The sequence below is a fragment of the Mytilus galloprovincialis genome, chromosome 13, assembly GCF_965363235.1.
Source record: "Mytilus galloprovincialis chromosome 13, xbMytGall1.hap1.1, whole genome shotgun sequence".
In the NCBI taxonomy this organism is placed as follows: Eukaryota; Metazoa; Mollusca; class Bivalvia; order Mytilida; family Mytilidae; genus Mytilus; species Mytilus galloprovincialis.
The window spans coordinates 63,325,436-63,348,720 of NC_134850.1; the positions used below are offsets into that span (position 1 = coordinate 63,325,436).

At 32.7% G+C, this 23,285-nt stretch overlaps 1 protein-coding gene and 1 long non-coding RNA gene across 2 annotated transcripts in view; one reads left to right on the plus strand and one right to left on the minus strand.

The window, feature by feature from the left end:
- Nucleotides 1-4,150: 4,150 nt before the first annotated feature.
- The window catches only part of LOC143057473 (uncharacterized), a 29,373-nt gene continuing 10,238 nt past the window's right edge, over nt 4,151-23,285 (plus strand). The window contains exons 1-4 of the mRNA XM_076230781.1: nt 4,151-4,359; nt 5,469-5,582; nt 6,305-6,395; nt 14,883-15,136. Of these exons, the coding sequence (XP_076086896.1) occupies nt 4,222-4,359; nt 5,469-5,582; nt 6,305-6,395; nt 14,883-15,136 (597 nt within the window). The 5' untranslated portion in view covers nt 4,151-4,221. The remainder of the gene's footprint in view (nt 4,360-5,468; nt 5,583-6,304; nt 6,396-14,882; nt 15,137-23,285) is intronic.
- LOC143056020 (uncharacterized) lies at nt 16,530-22,638 on the minus strand. The gene is made up of 3 exons (XR_012972208.1): nt 22,057-22,638; nt 18,121-18,208; nt 16,530-17,245 (listed from the first exon to the last, which is right to left on the minus strand). It is a non-coding gene; the product is annotated as an uncharacterized LOC143056020 (long non-coding RNA).

Genomic DNA, 23,285 nt, shown 5'->3' on the forward strand with positions numbered 1-23,285 from the left:
CCAAACTACACTTAAAGATTTAATTTTCTGATTTTCAATCTTTGAATGTAGCAAATTGAAATGGCCGTCAACATGAAATTGTTGTTAGCATCAATGTTAGATGAAAATATTTGGATTTCTATGGATATATTGTATATCTAAACTGCTGTAAAGTATATTATTTAGACAATTCAGTATAATTACAATACCAGAAATTGTCAACAACAACTTTCTAATGTTCGCTCTGTATGTTAAAAAGTATGTGTGCAAAATAATTCTACGAAAATATTAGTCAACATCAACAACAAAGCTATCTTTTGCATTTGAGTATAAACATTCGGTGCTTTATAAATAAGTTTTGTGATACAAAGTTAGAAGAAATAATTAAATTTCAATTAACTGAACCAAATGTGACATTATATAAATAACACATAGCTGAGAGGGTGATAGAGCAGATTGTTACTCCGAGAAAACATTGTCAACCTCGGTGAAGCCAAGGTTGACAATGTTTTTTCAAGGGGTACCAATCTGCTCTATCACCCCTCAGCTATGTGTTATTCAATTTATTATAATGAATGTCCTATCATTTAGTCTTTTACAGGTTAATTTTATTTTAAAAGTATTTTCTATGACGCCATGCACATAACAACGTTACGGGTATTAGAAAAAAAAAATTCACAGATGTTTTATTTTTTTTATTTTGACTGTCAAATAATAAAATCTGAGTCAAAACTAATAAATTTAGCATTTTATTGAAGGTAGCAATACACAGTTAGGAAAAAAACTTGACACTCATAATTTTTAAACACTCTCTTTCCCTGCTGTCTAACAAATAAGGCTTAAATAAACTATTATCTGATTGTACATGTTAAACACTTGCTCAATATCCATGCTGTTTGTTGATTGTTTACTATAAGATGACAATCGGTTTACTTCGGAGTCAAAACACGGCATTTAAGGAGCTGCCGTATTTGTTAAATCATAACAGATAGAAAGAAAAAAAGTCTGACGATTAAACGATATATAAGCGTTAAAAAAAAGATAAAATCATGCACAGAATACTAAGGTTATGATATATACATGCATTGGTTCAAGAATTGAATAAACATTGTTTTTCACCAGTCGTTCGTTTCATATGACTTTAATTACTTGATGTAAATTCATTTCATTGTCCTTTCACCTATTGATTTTTGATTGGTCTAGACGAGAGGGTAACATTCAAAAAAATTGTCACCCTCTCAGCTATGTGATAAAGTAAATTAACACCCTCGTATCAGCAAATCAAAACATGGCATCTGAACGTGAAGTATAATAAATTGTATAATGATTGTTATAATATGAATATTAGAAAGACAATGACATTGATTCATGACCTTCGAAACCGTTACAGTTTGTGCTCTATGACGTAAAATTATATACTAATTTCCTGGGGTTTTTTTTATCATTACAGTTTATAATTGAAATAATATCCCGTCAGGATACATTGTCGGTTAAATGTTTCCTATTTTGTATAATTATTTTTATTTCAAAATACATTTTTTAATCGCTTACACATTCTTTGTTATTTATGCCACTACTTAGAAGATAACTGTATAATCGTACCACTTTATTCTGGCACTTATCTACATCAATTTCAAATGTTTCCATTATTACAATGTCAAATTAAAATGTGAGTGTGACAGTCCTACGAGGTCATCAAACTTGCTAAATGGCCGTTATAAATTTCAACATTTTTGCTGTTATATTTTTTGCTTGATCCAATAAAATTTTCATTGGTGAGTACTGAGAAATTGTTGTTCATTTGAATGTCCTTAAATCTTTACTTTTAAAGTTTCAAAAGCAATAGCGCTGATTCTTGTATTTATGTTTGCAAAGGGGTTCCTGTAGATTTCAATACTAACTATAGTATAATATCTAAAAATAGGTATCGGGTGGATAATTCCTCATTGGTGGACATACCATATCTTATTTCTATAATGTTTTGAGTTTGACAATAGTTAGAAGTTAAGGTAGTACTACAGTCTAACAATGATTTTTTGAAGATATTTTTTTTATCACATAATTTTGAAGTAAGAATTATTCTGCACAGTTTGTAAAAATCCCAAAGTCATTTTCACATCACAACAGGGAGTAAATTGATAATGAACTTATGCAAATAAAAGCACATGGTAATTAATCTAAATATATAGGTATTTGTGAGGGGCTTATATGTCAATCATCTCTTAATTGATACCAGTGTCCAGCTGTTAATCCCTGACCAATAGATACATATTGTAGTCTTATCTTATTGTTTTGCAACAAAAATAGTTTATATAACATGGAAGTGAACAAAGAGAAAGAAAAAATCTAAAAGGAAAAAATCTACAAAAAATGAAATAAAATTAATATGGTAAAGAGTGGGAAAGTATTTTTGAAAGCCTCTGACTGTCTGTATAAATATCTTCTCTTTGGTCTTATTCATTTAAATACAGTTTTATGCATTTTAACTAATTTTCAGTTTATGTGTAATTTGTCAGTTCCATTAAATTTAAAAAAAAACATGTGGAAAGTGGATTTTCAAGAAGAGCGTGGTCTAACTCTTGATCTTTTTATGAACATGTTTTTTGATGCACACTTTTAATGTTCTAGCTTATTTCAGACAGTTTATTTCTTTTTTTAAATTCAAATGAAAGTTATTCTTTATATATAGAGAATAACGATGTTAAACATTGATTATATGCAGCTGGTCAATCTTGTTATTCTCTTACCTTAGACTGTCTGGAAAGAGGCGGAGCTTTGTCTATATTTAATTACTACATCACAGATGTTGGTCAAATCTGTGACGTCAAACTCCCGCCAAATGCCAATTGAAGTTAGTGTTGGACAGATCACATATAATGCAAAATTTACAGCATTAGAGCATCAAAGACACAAAGTGTGTGGTTCTATTGATATAGTAATGGTATCAGAACACTCATGGGGTGTTCCCAGTGGAATTTTTGTGTTAATATTGTCTTTATAGGGGTTCTAAGGGGGAAATTCAGTTTTTAGGTCATTTCTCAGAACAATTTTTCATGAGAATTGTAAGGAAAAAATGAAAATAGAAACTTAATGATTACCCCCTTTGGCCTGACTTTGATATATATGATTAAAGGGTGTATTTTCTACAATACCGTGTCCCAGTTTTTGGATAATTTGTTTCTAAATGAATTTATAGGTCTTCAAAGATGAAAGGTGAAATGGGGTTTGGAACCCAGCAGTTAAATCAATATATCTTCTTACTGGAGGAATATATCAAAAATCTAAGATACGGTTTTGCTGATTGTATATGGTTGATTAAAGGGATGAAAACAAATTTTTACTACCATTTGACATGAATGTGCCATTTTCATCCAAGTTGGAAGACCACTTTTTGGGCAATTAATGAGCTATATTTTGAAATTAATCAAACAAAAAATAAATTTATATATAGATTAAGAAAGAGTTCTATTTCAGCTTTAAAATGAGTTAAAGATTTTAAAAATCCATTGAGTAGTTTTGTAGAAATTAATCTTTAAAGACTGTTGATTGGAGTCAGAAGATTTTGACTGTAGTGCTACCTTAAATGAAGGCATTACGGTATTTCCTTTCGAATGATATGCAGAACATGGATATTTCTTGTAAAGGAAAAGAGCTTGAATAAGAATAACCCGCCATCTATCGCACATTCGCAAAGAGACATCAATACTGTGCGCAACGTCTATAAATACCAAATATACAAAAGATACGTCACGAGAAACAAATACTGCATACTGGGTAAAATGGGGAATGTGTCAAAGAGACAAAAACTCGATCAAAGAGCATAAAACAACCATAGGCCACCAATTGGTGTTCAACACAGCGAGATAATTCCGCATCCGGTGGCGGTCTTCATGTGGCCTCTAAACAAAAGGGGTAACTAGTTCACAGAAAATGAACGTCACTCTAAAATTCGAAACACGTGAATAAACATTTGAAAAAGTTACACATAGTCTGTAAGATATTACTAGTAAATGAACTACATGTATTTGTTGTTTTTAGAGATCTAGTTGCTCCGATCAAATATTAAAGTTCGCAATTATTATAATTCTATTATTAAATAAAATTACCCAACTTAAAAGTAAAAAAAAATAATTTGAAATATCCGTTATTGGTTAAAATGTTTAACCAATAGAATTGAGAGAATTTATATATATATATACGGTTATCGTATTTGGTCTAACTGCAGTCTACTCTACAGTTATTATGGAGATATATGTTCTTGTATTGAGTCTTGCTACACTTGGTGGCCAAGCGTATTCGTGCTGTATGCCACAACAGTTAGAGGGAACGGTTGGGATGTCAATTGCTCTGAGCAATAATGGAAATCCCTTGCAAATTACGGTAAGTGTGTATTTCAAAATTTTGAATTTACATATTTTATGTTAGAAGTTTTGATTTAAAAAACAGGCCACCTTTGTAATATTTACACCAAGAGGTCGTTAAATGTACATGGATACCCTGCATTTATTATGCTTTCCATTACATATTGGTCAAATCGTTGAACGATCCCCTCCTAAATAAGAATAAATTATTTTTCTGTTTTGATAATAATATCTTGGGCTAACGATTGTTTGAGGAGTCGATGCCAAAACCAAGTCAGGAGGCATTTTGTTATTTTTATTATACTAAAAATATACAAGTTTTGATTCATGCGATGTTGATTCTTATGATCTCAAGTTCCTTTGCGTTCTTTCCTGGAGAAAGATGATTGGATAACAGAAGAAAAAGATTTTATTCTAAGACATTTCAATTAACAAATATATAGCATTATATCATAAAGGTTGAAAGATAGTGTGGTTCATTATGTATCTTTTAGAAGAAACAAACAATTTGTGTTTGTCTATTATTCCTTAGTAGTAAATATGTCTGGTCAAAAGACATACAGACAACTCATTTTGACTGCTCAAAAAGAACAAGTGAAGTATTAATGGAGTTCCCAACTATCTATAATACTAAAATAACGAGGTCCAATTTGTTAACCGGCATGACGCAAAAACGACTAATTATAGAATTCAACTTTATTTTAGTGAAAAAACCACGATGGGTACAAACAGAAAAATTTTCAAATCAGAGAAAACTGTACACCTTATAACCAGCATGACTTTATCAAATGACAAAACGAATACTATAAAACTAAGGTACTTTAATTCAGTCACAAGCCCGCGTGTGTTTAAGTGTTTATATATATAAATCTTTGTCATTTGTATTCTAGGCTGTGTGTGACAAGTGGGTCATGGATACTGCTATAGGAAAAGGTTACTTATCTGGGACAGTCTATGTCGGAGTGACAGGGTATCTAGTATATATAAATCTTTGTCATTTGTATTCTAGGCTGTGTATGACAAGTGGGACATGGATACTGCTATAGGAAAAGGTTACTTATCTGGGACAGTCTATGTCGGGGGGAGGGGGTATCTAGTATATATAAATCTTTGTCATTTGTATTCTAGGCTGTGTATGACAAGTGGGCCATGGATACTGCTATAGGAAAAGGTTACTTATCTGGAACAGTCTATGTCGGGGGTCATGCAATTCACCAAGAAATTGTTCAGGATTTCAATAATGTAAGTCTGGGAGAAAATCATGTTTTTGTATGCAGCTTTTTGCTTTTTAAACACCTGTTGCAAAATTTTCAATTTATGAGTAAATTATCGTATTTTTTATTTTTTTAAATATTAAATTTACGGAAAATTTAAATTATATAATTTCAACAAGTCAGTGAACTATCGATCGATCACATATCTATGGTAATGTAATGAATCATACATGTAAAACCAATGTTTTGAGTGATAATTGTAAATGGTCTATGCAATAATCATATAGGAAGATCCATAATGATACTGGGCACTTTACCACCCCTCTAAATCTGGCCCTTTAAGAACAATCTATAAGAATCTAAATTTCATTCATAAGCAAATATCAGATACTAGATCATAGTACACGACTTTCAGTTAGCTTTAAAAGCGTTGTGTCTGCTCTTGATTTTTTTCCAGTACTACAGATTTTTGGTATAGAAATAGTACCTAATAGTATGCAAAATTACCTGTGTAAATTGATGTAAGCAATTAAAGACAACCGCACAGGTTCACAAATGTATGTATTCTTTAACTTACAATGATATGTTATCTCTTCTTTTGTCGGAAAGGCCTCAATTTTGATTATTCGAGCTGGGAAATAGAAATTAAGGCGCTATTTCAATGTGTTTGGATTTGTTTTCCAAAGACCAAATAGAGATTTTGTGCTATAAACTGATACACGTAACAGTATCCTTTCTCGTCCGTTTCAGCAAGTACAATATGAAGCTGCCTTGGGAAACTGCACCATAAAACCTTTACCTTTTGATTTTGGGACCGAAGGAGGACAGATTTGTTTGCCATGTAAGTACTTTAGATAACGACGACACGTCAACAAAACTCATACGACTGAAATTTTTGATCATTTATGAATCAAGTGCAATCTTATGAACATATTCGCTAGCCAAGGGGGACTGGATCGTAACTCTTGGAGAGCGAAGATGTCCAGTTAATAACCATAAACGAATCACTACATTATGATCTAAACAGTTATTTTATTTTTATTTTCTTACCGTCGACGAGTTCATGCAGTGTTAGGACGTTAGATGTTAAAAAGAGTCGTCATATCTGTAATTTTACATATTGTGTTCTCAATCGACAATCCTCGGGTGAATCCGCTAATCTCCTTCTGAAGGTACGGAATCGGCCGAGTTGTGACGAATGATTGTGTCCTATTCTCGATTGTGCCATTTTGATTGAGCATCATTTGCACGACGGTAAAGCATGCACAAGAGAATACACTTACTCTTTTGAGGCACCTGAAACCATTTCTTATATAGGTCTAGTCTTTGTTTGTTACTTTGATATTTTTCCCGTTGTTCTCTATTCTTCACATTTTAGCACCCAATGAATTATTCCCTATTGCTTATATTATTTGATTCTATTGGATCATCTACACCCTCATATATACATCATGTTTCTTTCTATATATATATATGAATACTTAATAATAATTTCTTTGTACATTAATGGTATACAAATATATCTCTTCATTTCACAACTATCCAAAAATATGATCGAGCTATCCTGGTTTAGGATATCATGACTCATTTATGTGCATTAATGGTATATAAATATATCTCTTCATTTCACAACTAGCTCAAAGGTATGGTCGAGCTATCATGGTTTAGGAGATGACTCGTTTAATGTGCATTAATGGTATACAAGTATATCTCTTCATTTCACAACTAGCTCACAGGTATCACTGGGGTAAAGCTGATGACCGTAACCGCATTCATGGTCATCCCAAGATGTCGGATGAAAAATTAGGTCAGTATCTGTATTGTCTGTTACAGTGTTTCTATATCATTTTCTTTACAAAGTATACATTGATACGATGTAAATTTATAAAAGATTCACACAGAAATCACAAATTACTACCGAAAAATGTTCAGGAAACGGGAAATTCAATTTGAAAAAATCGCTAAGATGTCCGTAAATCATTATCAAAATATTTTCAAGATGACCGTAACATAAAACAAGGATGACCGTGATTGGTAAACAGATGACCGTAACTTGTAAAAGATGACCGTAATTTGTAAAGATTGACTGTAATGTATAAAGGATGATCGTAACTTTTAAATGCAGTCCGGAATGCGGTTCGATAAAATTGCTCCCCTTGTTTATTTCGCTCTCCTGTCAAATCATGTAATTTCGCTACCTCCAATGGTAGACGCTACAACGACGGGTGTCGTCAAGAAAGGTACGATAAATGGAATCAGCTAGGAATTAGACGATCACCATTGGTATAGGTGAGTTGTTTAATAGTTGTTGTTTTGGGATAAATGCATGTTTTGAATTAATTCATAATCAGGAAAAGCTGGAAAGAAAAGAAACGTGTTGCTACGTGAACCCGGAAAAGCCGGAACGAATTAAAAAAAAAATCTAGAGACGATCGTTCTGAGTGTGCCACCTACAGATTCAAATGTGTACCCAGACACAGTATTCCTTATCTATGTAATGTGTTTTCATAACTATGTGATATAGGGCAAAAAAAGGTAGCAGTTTTTTTCGTCTTGTTGTTAAGCATTTCCAGGGGAGATAATGTTATTTTTCACGGTGTGTTTGATAGGTTTGTTACAGTGTAACATTACATAATACACACTCATAAAGTGGATTCAAATAGCCTCCCACACTCAAATAACTAAATTTCAATTATTCTATTTACCGTAGTGCTATTATATAAGACTTCGGAGGTTCATATCACTTATATTCAACGTTTTTATATCGGATTTTTTTTTTACTATTGATGTTGAACGGTTCATAGTAAAAAAAAAAAAATCCGACAAAACCGTTGAATGTAAATGGTATGAACCTCAGAAGTCTTATGTACTGTCCTTTAATATAAGACCGGAGGTTCATATCATTTACATTCAACATTTTTTATCGAATTTTTGTTTACTATCAATTTTGAACGGTTCAACTGTTCAACATTGGTAGTTATAAAAAATCCGATAAACATGTTGAATGTAAATGATATGTAACTCTGAAGCCTTACATTATAGGACTATCGTTTATTAGTTCTTCGTCCTAACTAAATGTTTTTCAGTGTGGTGCATATTACAAAAAAAAAGGGGGGGGGCTTTTAAAAATACCAAAATACCTTAACAATCCTACAATATCTGTTTACAGAATGAGAGATATTTCGTATTCTAAAACTAATTTTTCACACATGTTTGTTAGATATGTTGAAAATACAGACAACAGTTTAGTACATATATTCATCCCCTCTTTTTCAATTTATTAGTTAAATATGCAGCTCTGAAGAATATGCAATAACCTAACATTGATAATTTAGCTAAACAATAAATTCTGTACATTTTTCTAACAAGTGAAGACCAATGAAAACATTTGATATGATTTAAAAACATGGCCAATTAAGTAGGATCTTGTGGTTTCGTACTCGTAGACATAAATGATAATTCAACATTTTCGATTTATATTTTTCTTTATTTCATATTCTAGTATATTTAATAACATGTTTATATTTTGTGATGCATCTGATGTATAAATCCAGTGGCAGATCCGGGAAAGAGCTCTTGGTTCTGATCCGTTTGTACGGGGAACATGTGGTTGCAACCCCCTCTTTAATTGCCTATTCGATTTTTTGTTTGCAGTGTCGAAAAGGGAGATAGACAGCAGTTTTATCAAGAAGTTATGTGAAAGTTCTGCTATACATCTGACAGTCAGGAATTATTCTGAAGTACACATGTCGACCAGTGACATGGAACAGGGAGGAGAGGTTTTAAAGTACCAGATGCTTATCTAAGATTGAACTAAAGAAAGCAATATATAAAGATATGTAGGAGAAATAATTAATCTATATGAATAAAGTTATGCTACAAAAAGAACTTGGTTTTTTTTATATACAGAATTTGTCAAACGTTTCCATAACAGAAGAGATGTGAATGCATCCTTCATAGTCTTGTAATACTGATGGTAATAATTTATATAATTTCTGAGGTGATATAGCAGTGCCATTAGTTACCCCTTTCTCCTTCTTCAAAGAACTTGATCATCAGAACTCTTTTTTTTAAATTGGAGCCCTGTTAAAGAACAGTTAAAAGAGCATAGAATGAAATTCAAAACAGTGTGGCTGTGGCCATTGATTGACACATTAAATTCATCCATTGACTGGGATAATTTAGGTGAACGTTTGTATGTAACGACTACTGCTCACTATTTACTTTTTAAAGACACTTAAACTATGGGGTCACCAAAGGTTCTCAACACCTTAATAAAGTAATTCGAAAAATTAATCAGAAATAACACGATGTTTTGATTTATATCAATTATATAAATCAAAACATAAAGGTTATTCCTGATTAATTTTTCGATTTTTTTTTTTATAATTAAAGGCGTTAAGAAACCTTTGGTGACCCCACAGTTTAAATGTCTATCGTAGGTACGTCGTGAACAGTGGTCGTTACAGACAAACGTTCACATAAATTGTCCCAGTCAATGGATGAATTTAATGTGTCAATCAATGGCCACAGCCACACTGTTTTGAATTTCATTCTATGCTTAATTTTCGTTATCTTTTAGAATCATCATTTTTTTTTTAAAATAAAACAGGTTGTGCATTCTACATAAAATATGCCAGTCAACCGTAAATGTTAACACCCAAAAAAGGTCTTTGGTATATTAATTTTTCAACTTACAAAATATGTCAAAGGTTTAAGCATCCCAAACATTACCATGTGACTTGAGTTTTTGATATGAAAAAAACTTGTGTGAATTAAGTTTTTTTTATCCTTCATTGAACTTTTGATGTCGTCCCTAAGTACAATTTTAACCCAAGCCGGGGTGGGGGCGGCTTTCGTCGGAAAAATATGTTTGATTAAACATAGGGAATCACTGGAGCGACTGGAGCGAGCTACCCTTAGCTCAGTTAGCGCCCCCTCCCCCTAATGTAAAATTCTGGATCCGCCACTGAATCATGATTGGTTTGAACAGTGCGATGAAAGTCTTCATATGTATAAAAAAAAGATTATGAAAGTCTGTGCTGGTTATTTACATATGGGAACGAAAATTTAACTTCAAATTGTGAAAAAGAGTGAGGGGTAAGATTCATTCAAAAAAAATATCGTCTGACTCAAAATTCGTTCGAAAAAAATATTGTTGTCAGGCAAAATTTGAAACCAAAAAAAAATAATATGAATTCTGATCAAGATTCTAAAACCTTACAGTGTTAAGTTTTGAAAGAACAAAATATTTGATTGATGGAGGCGGACAATAAATGTTCGCGCTCAGACAAGAAAACCATACCCCCTTTGAAGCTAAATGATTAACTTACTTCCTTGTTGATGGATTGTTTCCTCGCTTGCTTTGGTAGAGTGTTGTTGCATGTTTCACACTCGAGTAATAAATACGCATGTGTAGTACATGAAATATGAAGACACCGGTGTAATACTATAGTACTTGACTTGTACTAGTGAGTATGTATGAGAAAAATAGAGTGAGCCACCGTATACGGTAAAAAATCAAATGAATATAAGGGAACTTTGATATTCTTGAATTTGTATGTGAGTTGTGAAGAACTAACATACAAATAACGGTTATTCAAGTAAAGTACTATAATACAATCGAGTCTTTATGTGATAAACTATAATAAAATTGAGTCTAATGTAAAACTGTTAGATAAGTAAAGACTCTTTATGTCTTGCAAATTTTCGACTGTAGGTAAACTATAAATAAGAAAAGAAAACGATATAAATAGTAAATTCAAATCGTATGAATCGTATGAAAAAAATTGGCGAACAAAAAAAGTATCATATGTCGTCGAACAATTGTAAGATGCTATAAGATAGACTAAAAATGTATCGAAAATATAGCACAAAGAAATCATAAAATAACTCAGTGCAATCCCAATTTAAGATGCAAACACATCAAAAGAAAAAGAAAATCACACCATATCTCCACATGACACAAAACAAAAACCAACTGCAATCAAAAAATAAGACGCAAAGAGTCACAAGAAATAAAAAAAAAATCCATTCGCGGGCAACTACCGACGTATACTGTATGATCGAACACAAACATAGCCAAAATATGACACCAAAGAAATAAGACGCAAACTAAATTACAAGAAATAGCAAGATCAATAAATGATGTATAAAAAATAATTCCGAACGACAATTGGTTAACACAAACAAAAGGAATACAACGATATAAATCTATGCTACGCCAAAAACCCAACTTCACAATGGTCAACCAATCTGGGTTACTGTATAACTGAGGTGTAACAAAATGTGTAACAATTTTTTTTTAAATAATACAGAAAATATGACTGTCGGTGTAATTGTAATTGTTTAAGAAAAAAACATGTCAAACATGCAAATATTATTAAAAAACAATAGTTTTAAATCACTTAAAAGTCATGTGATGTTACATATAAAGGACGGGTGTGTTCGATGCGTAAATTAAGTAACAAAACCCCGTCATATAACATCCAACTTTGAAATTGTGTCCAAATGTCAAATTTAGGTGTGCCACTTTGGGAATGGTCTTAAACGATTGACAATTCATTTCTCAATTTTTGTAATTTTTCCCAGATTTTTTCTATGTCGGGCAAAAAAAAGTAGCAGTTTATAAGGAGACCCCTTAAATGACATAACAACTTGACTTATGGTCGTTTTAAAAACGATAGTTTGCAAGTTGCATTGTTAACAATTGTACAATTTGAAAATTAAACAACGTAAATGCAAATATTTATAATGACTTTACGGAAAGTTACTTTTGTGACATCTTGACAACCGTATACAAAGTTCATTTCACTTTTCTACCTTCTAAACACAAGAGGTCGAATTCTTTTGTTCTCTTTAAACCGCATATCGGACTGAATGATGACCCTTCAATTCTAAGAATATCATTTTTGTATTCATAGCTTTTTGTTGTGTTTGTCTCAATAGGGCTTAGTTAGCGAATATAAACATGTTTCATCAATTTATTTTTAACTATTTGCCGTATTTTGAGTTCATGACAATGATAGTAAATTGCAAAGTTCTCGTAAACAATAGATATTTATTGATAACGACTTTAAAATTTTAATACAAATTGAGATACGGCGAAAAGTTGAAAAAACAAGAATGTGTCCCTCTGAGGTGTCTCTAGTACATGCCTCATCTACACTGTAATTTTCTATGTTCAGTGGACCGTTAAGATGGGAAAAAACTGTAATTTGGCATTATGATTAGAAAGATCATATCATAGAAAACATATGTACTAAGTTTCAAGTTGATTGGACTTCAACGTCATCAAAAACCTCCTCGACCAAAAACTTTAATCTGAGGTGGGACAGACGGACGAACGAGCAGACGAACGGATGAACAAACGAACGGATGAACAAACGAACGGATGCACAGACCAGAAAAGATAATGCCCATGAATGGAGCATAAAAACCACTAATCAAACATATGAATATCCGGAAATCGAGTCTGTGTGTATGGTTCCAGAGGAAGCAGATTAAAATCTTAGTTTGAATTATATATGAATAACATTGCTGTATATATAAATTGACAAGATTCCCGTCAGTGGTAGATCCAAGGAGGGGGGGGGGGGGGGTCCGGGTGTCCCTTTAAATTTTCCGATCAGTGCATTTGAATGGGGACACATAGTTTGAACCCCCTTTACCCTGGGTTGGGATCCCCCTTTTTTTGAAAATGGCTTAATCCGCTTGTGATACGTTATACGCACAAGACTATTTTAAGGATCTATTTTGCTGGAGCTCGCCTTCAATAGTTTGGTCGTAGTATTTATCATATGTCATTACAAGGAATTCCAGAAATAACAAAAAATCTTTTGGCATTTAGTTGGAGGCTGTGCAGCACACTTTGTTTTTTTATTATACTTCTAAGGTGTCATTTAATCGCGCTTTTGTTGCATGTTTTCCCCACTTTTTCATGTGCATGTCTTGTTGTATGTTCATTTTAAAAATTATACCCTCTACCGTAAAACAAAAACTATCTTTAAAAAAGATATCCGACGTATTTAAATTTGAGTATATGTATAAAACTATCATTTCGATAACCTTCAGGAGCACAAAGATACCATTTAAATAACGTTTTTTCTGTTTTGTTTAGTATTCTCGGTCCTCGTATCTTTCTGTTTACATTCACCAAAACCCCGCGGAAATCTCACATGCGTAGGTGCGTTCTAAAAGTCATGTACGTTCGTACAACAAAGTTTACATTAAAAATTATATAATTGTCCCGAATAAACAGCTGTCACGGATGCAAAGAGCTATTGGAGAAACAATTATTTTAATAAAAATATAAATCTTTGTAAGATCTAGTTCAAAAATTTATAGTTTTTCACTTGCTTTCCATCACGATATAATTAACGAGACGTTTTTTCAAACACAACCAAATCACCCACCATGACAGCATTTTGTCCAATCACAGAAAGGATGTTCGAGCATGCGTATTCTGTTGCCATAGTTAAGCGTCCTTAAGTTCAAAGGGCACAAACCGAAACTATACCGACTACGTCGGAAAAAGAGATATATGGTGAACTTTGTATTCAAAGCACGTCTGAGTTTCTCCTACCTATAGGATAATACTTTCATATAAATACGTTGTATATCAACACCATTAATCATTTGATACAAAAAAAGTAGTTATACAAATACGAATATTTCTTAGAATTGACGATCATCCTTTAAAAGTTACGGTCATCATTTAGAAATTACAGTCATCCTTTACAAATTACGGTCATCTTTTAACCAATTACGGTCACCCTTGTTATGAATTGCTGATTCTGTTACGGTCATCTCGATTGTGATTTACGGTCATCTTAGCGATTTTTTTAAATCGAATTTCCTGTTTCATGCACATTTCTCGGAAGTAATTTGTGATTTCCGTGTGAATCTTTTATAAATTTACATCGTATCAATGTCTCCTTTGTAAAGAAAATGATATAGAAACACTGTAGCAGACAATACAGATACTGACCTATTTTTTCATCCGACATCTTGGGATGACCGTGAATGCAGTTACGGTCATCAGCTTTACCCCAGTGAGGTATGGTCGAGCTATCATGGTTTAGGAGATGACACGTTTAATGTGCATTAATGGTATACAAATGTATCTCTTCATTTTACAACTAGCTCAAAGATATGGTCGAGCTATCATGGTTAAGGAGATGACACGTTTAATGTGCATTAATGGTATACAAATATATCTCTTCATTTTACAACTATAGCTCAAAGGTATGGTCGAGCTATCATGGTTTAGGAGATGACACGTTTAATGTGCATTAATGGTATACAAATATATATCTTTATTTTACAGCTAGCTCAAAGGTATGGTCGAGCTATCATGGTTTAGGAGATGACACGCTCAAGGTTGACACGTACTTTTTTACGTTTGATGCAGGACAGTTTACCATGACAATGACTACGAAAGGATGCGCACCAGTATCCGAAGGTTTCCAAACAAAAGATGGCGTCTTCAATATTGGTGTCATGGGATTAACAAGTGGCATAACAGACCCATCCGTGTTCGAGTTGCCTTCCCCTTGTAAGGAGGGGTCGATGAGAAAGAGAGTATGTATAATACCAGCATCCTTTTATTGATGCAACTTTATTTGATAAATCCCTCATAAAGTTCAACATAACCCAGGTCATTAAACTTCATGCTAAAAATTAAATTCAACTAAATATTTTATTTACAGCCGATTATATTGAGTGTGTAGGTAAAGGCAGTATCTTTGGTAAGCTTGCTTGCTACCTGAACCGTGAAGTCATTACATATGTATTAGGTAAGGTATACTACCCTTCTTTCGAAGTAGTCTATTTCTGCAGACAGATAGATTGGTTACAGGTCTGTCGGACTAGTATACATGTACTAGTAACTATACTAATATTTTATCGTGTGTTTTTCTATGTTGTGATGTTATACTATTGTTTCAGAAAAAGGGAGAAGGTTTGCCATGGTACCATTAAAACGTTTAATCCCGCTGCAAATGTTTGCAGGAATCTGATGTACAGTAGTTGTCGTTTGTTTATGTAATTTATACGTGTTTCTCGTTTCTCGTTTTTTATATAGATTAGACCGTTTGTTTTCCAGTTTGAATGGTTTTACATTAGTTATTTTGGGGCCCTTTACAGCTTGCTGTTCGGTGTGAGCCAATGCTCCGTGTTGAGGGCCGTACATTGACCTATAATGGTTTACTTTTATAAATTATTATTTGGATGGAGACTTGTCTCATTGGCACTCACACCACATCTTCCTATATCTATCGTAAAGGAGGGTATAATACTTTTTGAAAGTTAAATCAAATAACACTGGACACTTTTAATTTGCAAAACACTCATTTGCAAATCCGCCGCCGCCTCAAACAAGAGCTACAATATCATGTATATAACCAAAATGTGCGGAATTACATGGGATTCAATAATTTCATTGGTTTTATACTGTTACTTTCATATTTATTTTGCAATTTGAATTATAAAAACATGGGATTTTCAATATCCCATGGGACAGGGCAAAATCCCATGGGATTTACCATTATCCCATGGGATTTTGGTTAAATCCCATGGGATTTTTTTTGGTCCCATGGGATTATTGTAGTCCCATGGGATATTTGTTGTCCCATGGGACAAAAAAAATCCCATGGGACTATAATTATCCCATGGGACAAAATAAAATCCTATGGGATTAAAATTATAAATATATAAATATAAAGTTATGTGTATGTTACAATGAATGCTGTTTGGTAGTAAAATGTTTTAAATGTATACAAGTTTTTTTTATATTTTTTATATATACATATATATAATTTTTTTTAAATTTTGTCACAAACATGTTTTTTATTTGCTTATATGACAATAAATATTATTCTTATTTTGGAATGTATAATAATAATATTTTACAGTCAAAGAATAAAGTCCTTTCACTGAAACAAAATGATGAAATTTCTAAATAAATGAAAAAATATTGTTTTGAAATCTTTGTCTTGTTTATTCTATTATGAAAAATAGAACTGAAAAAATATTTCATATTCTGACTGAATAGTTCACTCTTTTCATGAGGTAAGATTTTCTTTGTTATAGGTTCATTGCAATACTTGTATAGGCAAACAATTTGAATAATATATAACTTTGTGGTGTACATAATAGTATGCTTATAATTGCAAATTTATAATATAAACACTTTTTGTTAAAGTTTTTGCTTTCTTTATTCACAGCTTGCTATGTACAATTATTCAGTCCACTATATAAGAGTGAAGTCAATAAATAATTTCATTCACTAGAATATTCCTGCAATTCTTAGACAAAACATTTTTTCAATCTGTTCCTCAAAGATCTTCCTCTGTACATCTTTATTGAATGGAGAGATTCAAATGAGAAGACAAAGCAAGTTTATTTGGACAACAACATTCTAATTTCTTGTTCATTCGTTCCATCTTTCAATTGATAATTATATTGTTGTATTTATATGATCAAGTTCTTGTGCATCAATGATCGTGATGATATGACTCCTTTTTGTTTATAGTCATCATGTTGAAATTTCCTCTTTCAAATAAATGTAGGAAAAAACATGTTCCATTTCAAAATAATAAAAAAGTCGCACTATGGAGAAAAATATCAGCTTTAAGTTTTCCGTTCAGTATTGATCTGTGAATGATGACCATGAAAATCCAGATTTCTGACCTACAAATACACAAACTCAAAAATTATCAGTGAAGAGATCAATAAAATGGCTATTTTATCATGTTTATGATTAATATGATAAACTTTCATTTAAATATTCAAGTACTAAATTACAGAAATCGCTTAAATTTTATAATAGTTTAGTTAAAGTACAGCTTATTTAAAATTATAATAAAAAATATAGGCCACCGATGAGTTAAATAAGATATTACATTTTTAATGCCAAAAAATGGCTTTTTTGCACCAAAGGGAGATAATTTGGAGCTTTTTCAATGATATATGCATTTTAAAAGTCATCTGGGGCCAAACCGAATTGATTGTTTTGAATGATTAGGTGTACCATATGATAAAGATATAAATAAATTGAGTTATGAAAAAAAAAATATTAAAACATTTTTCTGAAATTGTTATACCCTAGAGCCTCCTTAAATGTCATTTGATCTCTATTGGAGAAATGTCTCATTGGAAATCAGACTGATAAGTGTTTCTTATTTTTATATCAACCCAGCCATATTATACCTGTCTAATATCAGGAGCTTGTACATAGTTCAGTGGTTGATGTTGGTTCATACCCGTCATTTTTATTTTTCATAATTTTTTGTTTTTATAAATTAGTCTGGTATATTTGACGTTTGAATTGATGCTCTGTTTCAAATTTGGTTAGTGTTGACTTTTATAGATTACTATAACATGTATAGGGTATGGGTTTTCTCATTACTTACAGGTCATCAATGGCCTCTAATAAGTAATTACAATGTTTACATCCACTAAATTGAACTCTGATGGATAGTTTTCTCTTTCATCATACCACATCTTATTTTAATAAATATTTAATTATTATTCAAGGAAATTTTTTTTTATAACAGTGGACTTACCATTTAGGCTTTGTTGACCTCTGTAAATCTTATTTTGTTGATAATTTCTTCTGTTTATAGTTTCCCCTTTATCTTTCATGTTCTTGCCCTACACATAAAAGGGTAAACATCATTTAATGACAAAAATAACTACTACATGTATTACATAATTAGTAGGCAACTGAAAATTTTGTCTTATTTGTATATAACATCAACTTACTCATCATTCTTGCTGTTCAATATCATGAATATTATCATTATTCTATGAATATGAGGTCACAGTAAAATTAACCTTGGCAGGCAGACATCTTTTTTTATATGATACCTTGTAGTCATTCCATACAACAAGTAGACCTATGCTTAAAAAATCTAAGGCCAAAATTAAAAATATGTTTGTTTCCCCTCCCCCCACACGGGTAAAAAATAAGCGCCCGGGTCAAAAAATTATTTTCCACAAAAAAATCGAAATTATTTTTTTCCTGAAAATAATTTGTTTCCATTTTTGGAAAGTGCTTGAAAGCAGAAGGATTGATAATCTAAATAAATACACTCAAATTGAGCACAAACAACTGATAAGTGGCCTGGACTGGACAAGTCAAACCATTCATGTGACCATGCTATGACAATCACATCCAGTTAAAAAAAACTAGAGGCTCTCAAGAGCCTGTGTCGCTCACCTGTTAATGTGTTTACTGATGTCGGCCATCTTCGTTGGTAGGCGGGGTCATTAGACACTTTTTTTTAAAATAGATACCCTAGTATTATGATTGTGGCCAAGTTTGGTTAAATTTGGCCAAGTAGTTTTAGAAATGATTTTTATACAAGTTACAAAAATGACGAAAAGTTGTTCAATATTGACTATAAAGGGCAATAACTCCTTAAGGGGTCCTCTAACAATTTTGATCATGCTGACTTATTTGTAGATCTTACTTTGCTGAACATTATTGCTGTCTACAGTTTATCTCTATCTATAATAGTATTCAAGATAATAACCAAAAACTGCAAAATTACCTTAAAATCACCAATTTTAGGGCAGCAACCCAACAACAGGTTGTCCAATTCAACTGAAAATTTGTGAGGGGATATATCTTATTCTGATGGACATTTAAATCTTGAAAGATTTGCCCTAAATGTCTTAGTTTCAAAGATATAAAGCAAAACCTGCATTTTACCACTATGTTCTAATTTTAGCCATGTCGGCCATTTTGTTTGGTAGGCTGAGTCATCGGACACATTTTTTAAACTACAAACCACAATGATAATTGTGGCCAAGTTTGGTTAAATTTGGCAAAGTAGTTTCAGAGAAGAAGATTTTTAAAAAAGTTACAAAAAATTATGAAAAGTTGTTAAAAATTGACTATAAAGGGCAATAACTCCTTAAGGGGTCGACTGACAATTTTGATCATGTTGACTTATTTGTAGGTCTTACTTTGCTGAACATTATTGCTTTTACAGTTTATCTCTATCTATAATAGTATTCCAAAAACTGCAAAATTTCCTTAAAATAACCATTTCACAGGCAGCAACCCATCAACAGGTTGTCCGATTCGTCTGAAAATTTCAGGGCAGATAGATCTTGACCTGATCAACAATTTTACCCCATGTCAGATTTGCTCTAAATGCTTTGGTTTTTGAGTTATAAGCCAAAAACTGCATTTTACCCCTATGTTCTATTTTTAGCCATGGCGGCCATCTTGGTTGGTTTGACAGGTCACGCCACACATTTTTTAAACTAGATACCCCAAGGATGATTGTGGCCAAGTTTGGTAGAATTTGGCCAAGTAGTTTCAGAGGAGAAGATTTTTGTAAAAGTTTACAGACGACGGACGCAGGACGACAGACGACGAACGCCAAGTGATGAGAAAAGCTCACTTGACCTTTCAGGTCAGGTGAGCTAAAAAAAACCTGCCTTCCTGGTCTTGTTTACAAAGGGTAGACCCGGGGAGGGGGAAAAGACATTCTTTTAAATGTGGCTTGATAAAATGACAAAACCAAGAAAACTTATCATTGACCAAAGAACAATAAAATGCGGTCATGGTTTATATATGAATCTGCCATTCAGACATGCACACCTTACAATTGTTTCATATCTACCAAATATAATCTACCTGTAACTTTAAACATATGATAAACTGACAAAACAATGCAGTGTTTCATTGACCAATGAACCATGCATGAAAATGAGGTCAAGTTCATATAAAATATGACAGACAGCTAAGTGCATCTTACAATTATTTCATTCACTAAATAAAGGGGCCTTATTGCTTACAGTATCCGGAAAATTGACCAAACCACAAAAACTAAATATTTTCAAAGTTCCTTATACCCTGCCAATTTGTTATGGTTGTGCCTGTTCCAAGTCAGGATCCGATAATTCAGTGATTGTCGTTTGTTTATGTGTAACATATCTGTTTTTCAATTTTTTTGTACATAAATTAGGTTGTTAGTTTTCAACTTTCAACTTGGCTATCATGTGTAAAATCATACAAGTGTTGGGAAAACAGGAAGTTGTCGAGTGATGAATCTGAAAATGCATCACACGGTATAGCTGACTTATTTAACCCTGAAACCAAATTTCAGAAATCCTTCTATTGTAGTTCCTAAGGAAAATGGGACGAAAAATATTCATCGGACGGACTGACTGACGCAAGGATGGATGGACAGACAGGGGTAAAACAGTATACCCCCCCCTTTTTTTAAAGTGGGGGCATAATTTTAATACGGGGCTATAAAAACCCATGCAAGATGTCAAAACAAAAAGAAGTAACCTAATTCTTACTTGTTAGGGGCTATTTATTTATTGTCGGTTATACATATACAATGTAACAATACAACATATTAAAGGTCTGTAGAGCTTTTATCCGACATACATATATATGAAAAGCACAATACATTTGTACATGAAACATAAAGCTCATCACTGAGATAGTAGTCTCAGATAGAGGGAGGCGGGGTCAACCAAACTCCCCTATTCAATCTGAATGCAGGACAGAAAGTCACAGTCAAAAAGTCACACACTGTCACAGGACAAAAAGTCACAATTTAGTTTTGAGATTATTTTTCTTTGAACAAGAAAACACTCTTTTTGTATTTTTCTTGAAGTTTTATACATGAACATGATGTAGCAACTTTAAATTAAAATTTATTAAAAACAAATAAATCAGTGCATTAGGTTTGCGCACATTACCATTACATTTGTGCACAAAAATCATTACGTTTGTGTGCAGCTTTTGAGTACATTTGCACGCATTTTTTAACATGTAAATATAAAAAAAAAGATATAGTATGATTGCCTTTTACAGCTGACTATGCGGTATGGGCTTTACCTCGGGCTTTGCTCATTGTTGAAGGCTGTTTGGTGACCTATGGTTGTTAATGTCTGTGTCATTTTGGTCTCTTGTGGACAGTTGTCTCATTGGCAATCATACCATACCTTCTTTATATTGGCTTATGGTTGAAGGCCGTAAAGACCTCTAGTTGTTAATGTCTGTGTCATTTTGGTCTCTTGTGGACAGTTGTCTCATTGGCAATCATACCACATCTTCTTTTTTATATTATGAACAATTTCCTAAAATTAAAAATGAATATATGTAATAAAAAGAAGATATTTCAAAATCTTTTTTCATTTATATTCAATCAATTGTCAACAAATTGTTTGTGACTTTTTGTCCTATTAACTTTGTTACTTTATGCCTGAGTTTGACATGTGTTTGACTTTTTGTCCTGTGACTTTTTGTCGGAATGTCCTGTGACTTTCTGTTTTTGCAGAAGTCCAGGGAGTGTTAAAAAATCACATGTGCAAGTTGCAGGGGCGGATGCAGGAATTTTCGAAAGGGGGGGGTGCTAACCCAGGGCAAAGGGGGGGGTGCAAAGGGGTGCAAAACATATGTCCCGATACAAATGCATTGATCGGTAAAAATAAAGGGATCCGCCACTGAGTTGAGAGTCAACACTTACACAGGGACTACACAATACTTTTTCAGAATGTCAGCAAAAAAGAATCACTGGTGACAGGGGAGTGTAACCGATGAATTGATCCTGAATCAGATAAGATTTTCCCGGTACGTCTAAACACCGCTCAGGAGGACCTCCTGGGTGCACACATGCAGGGCATACAAAGTGCACTCATGGCAGACCCTATATAGTCGCCGTCGTATCTGCACACATGATGGATGTATATATTCGTTATAGATCGTCATACACTTCTCATTTTAGAGTTAAATTTGCAAGCAACCTCTTAAGATTCTAAAATAATAATGCTACTAAAAATATATTATTTCCCCCAATTTTCGCAATTTTTTCGCCATATAAAATATTTAGGCGACTGTGCTTTTAGTGAATATAAACGATGACGAGGCCTCACGAATAAATATAAATATGAAATATACTGGAACATCGATTAGCATAGATCGAGCAGCAGAGTAAACTTCCACATAAATCTCGAAGTTATTTACGCCGGATAATATAGACTGTGCTCCTGAATAAAGTTGTCAAATACATTAATTTGTGTTTTTTACTTCTACAAGAAATTTGATTCAAATGCTAATTACGCACCATTTGCTGAGCAGAGAATCATTCTAAGCCAGGAACCGTCTATACTAACTGATAACAGTAAGAATAGAAAGTCTCTGTAAAAAGGCAGTCAATACTAACAGAACTGTATTAACTTAATGATACATGTACATCATGATCAAGTTCCAGCACCTCACCAAGCACCCTTGCCTTGCATACTGAGATGGCAAACTGGTGTGTGTCAGTATTTTTATATAAAACTGCGTAGGTTCATATCGTTTGATTCAACGTTTGTTTGGTTATATTTTAAGGATCGTTGTAAAATTATATCTAAATCTTTGTTAAAATACGATTTTAAATTGTTCAATTCTTTCTATTTCATGATTTTGTCAAAGTCTACTTTTTAAAGTTTTAAATTTTACAGAAAAAATGAATATTCCAATTTGATTTGAAGAAAATCTTTTTGAACTGTCATGACATGGTGTTGCAAAGCTGATTACAGGTAACTATAACATACAGTAATTTTCCATTACGACAGTGCGTGTATTCTCGGGTGTGTATAACGTATAGTTTTCTATAGAACATCCTGTCTACGTGTAATACAGATTGATGACATTATACAACATTTCTTTGGTTAAATGTGATAAGGTATCTGTGTCCATTCCCTATTTCAA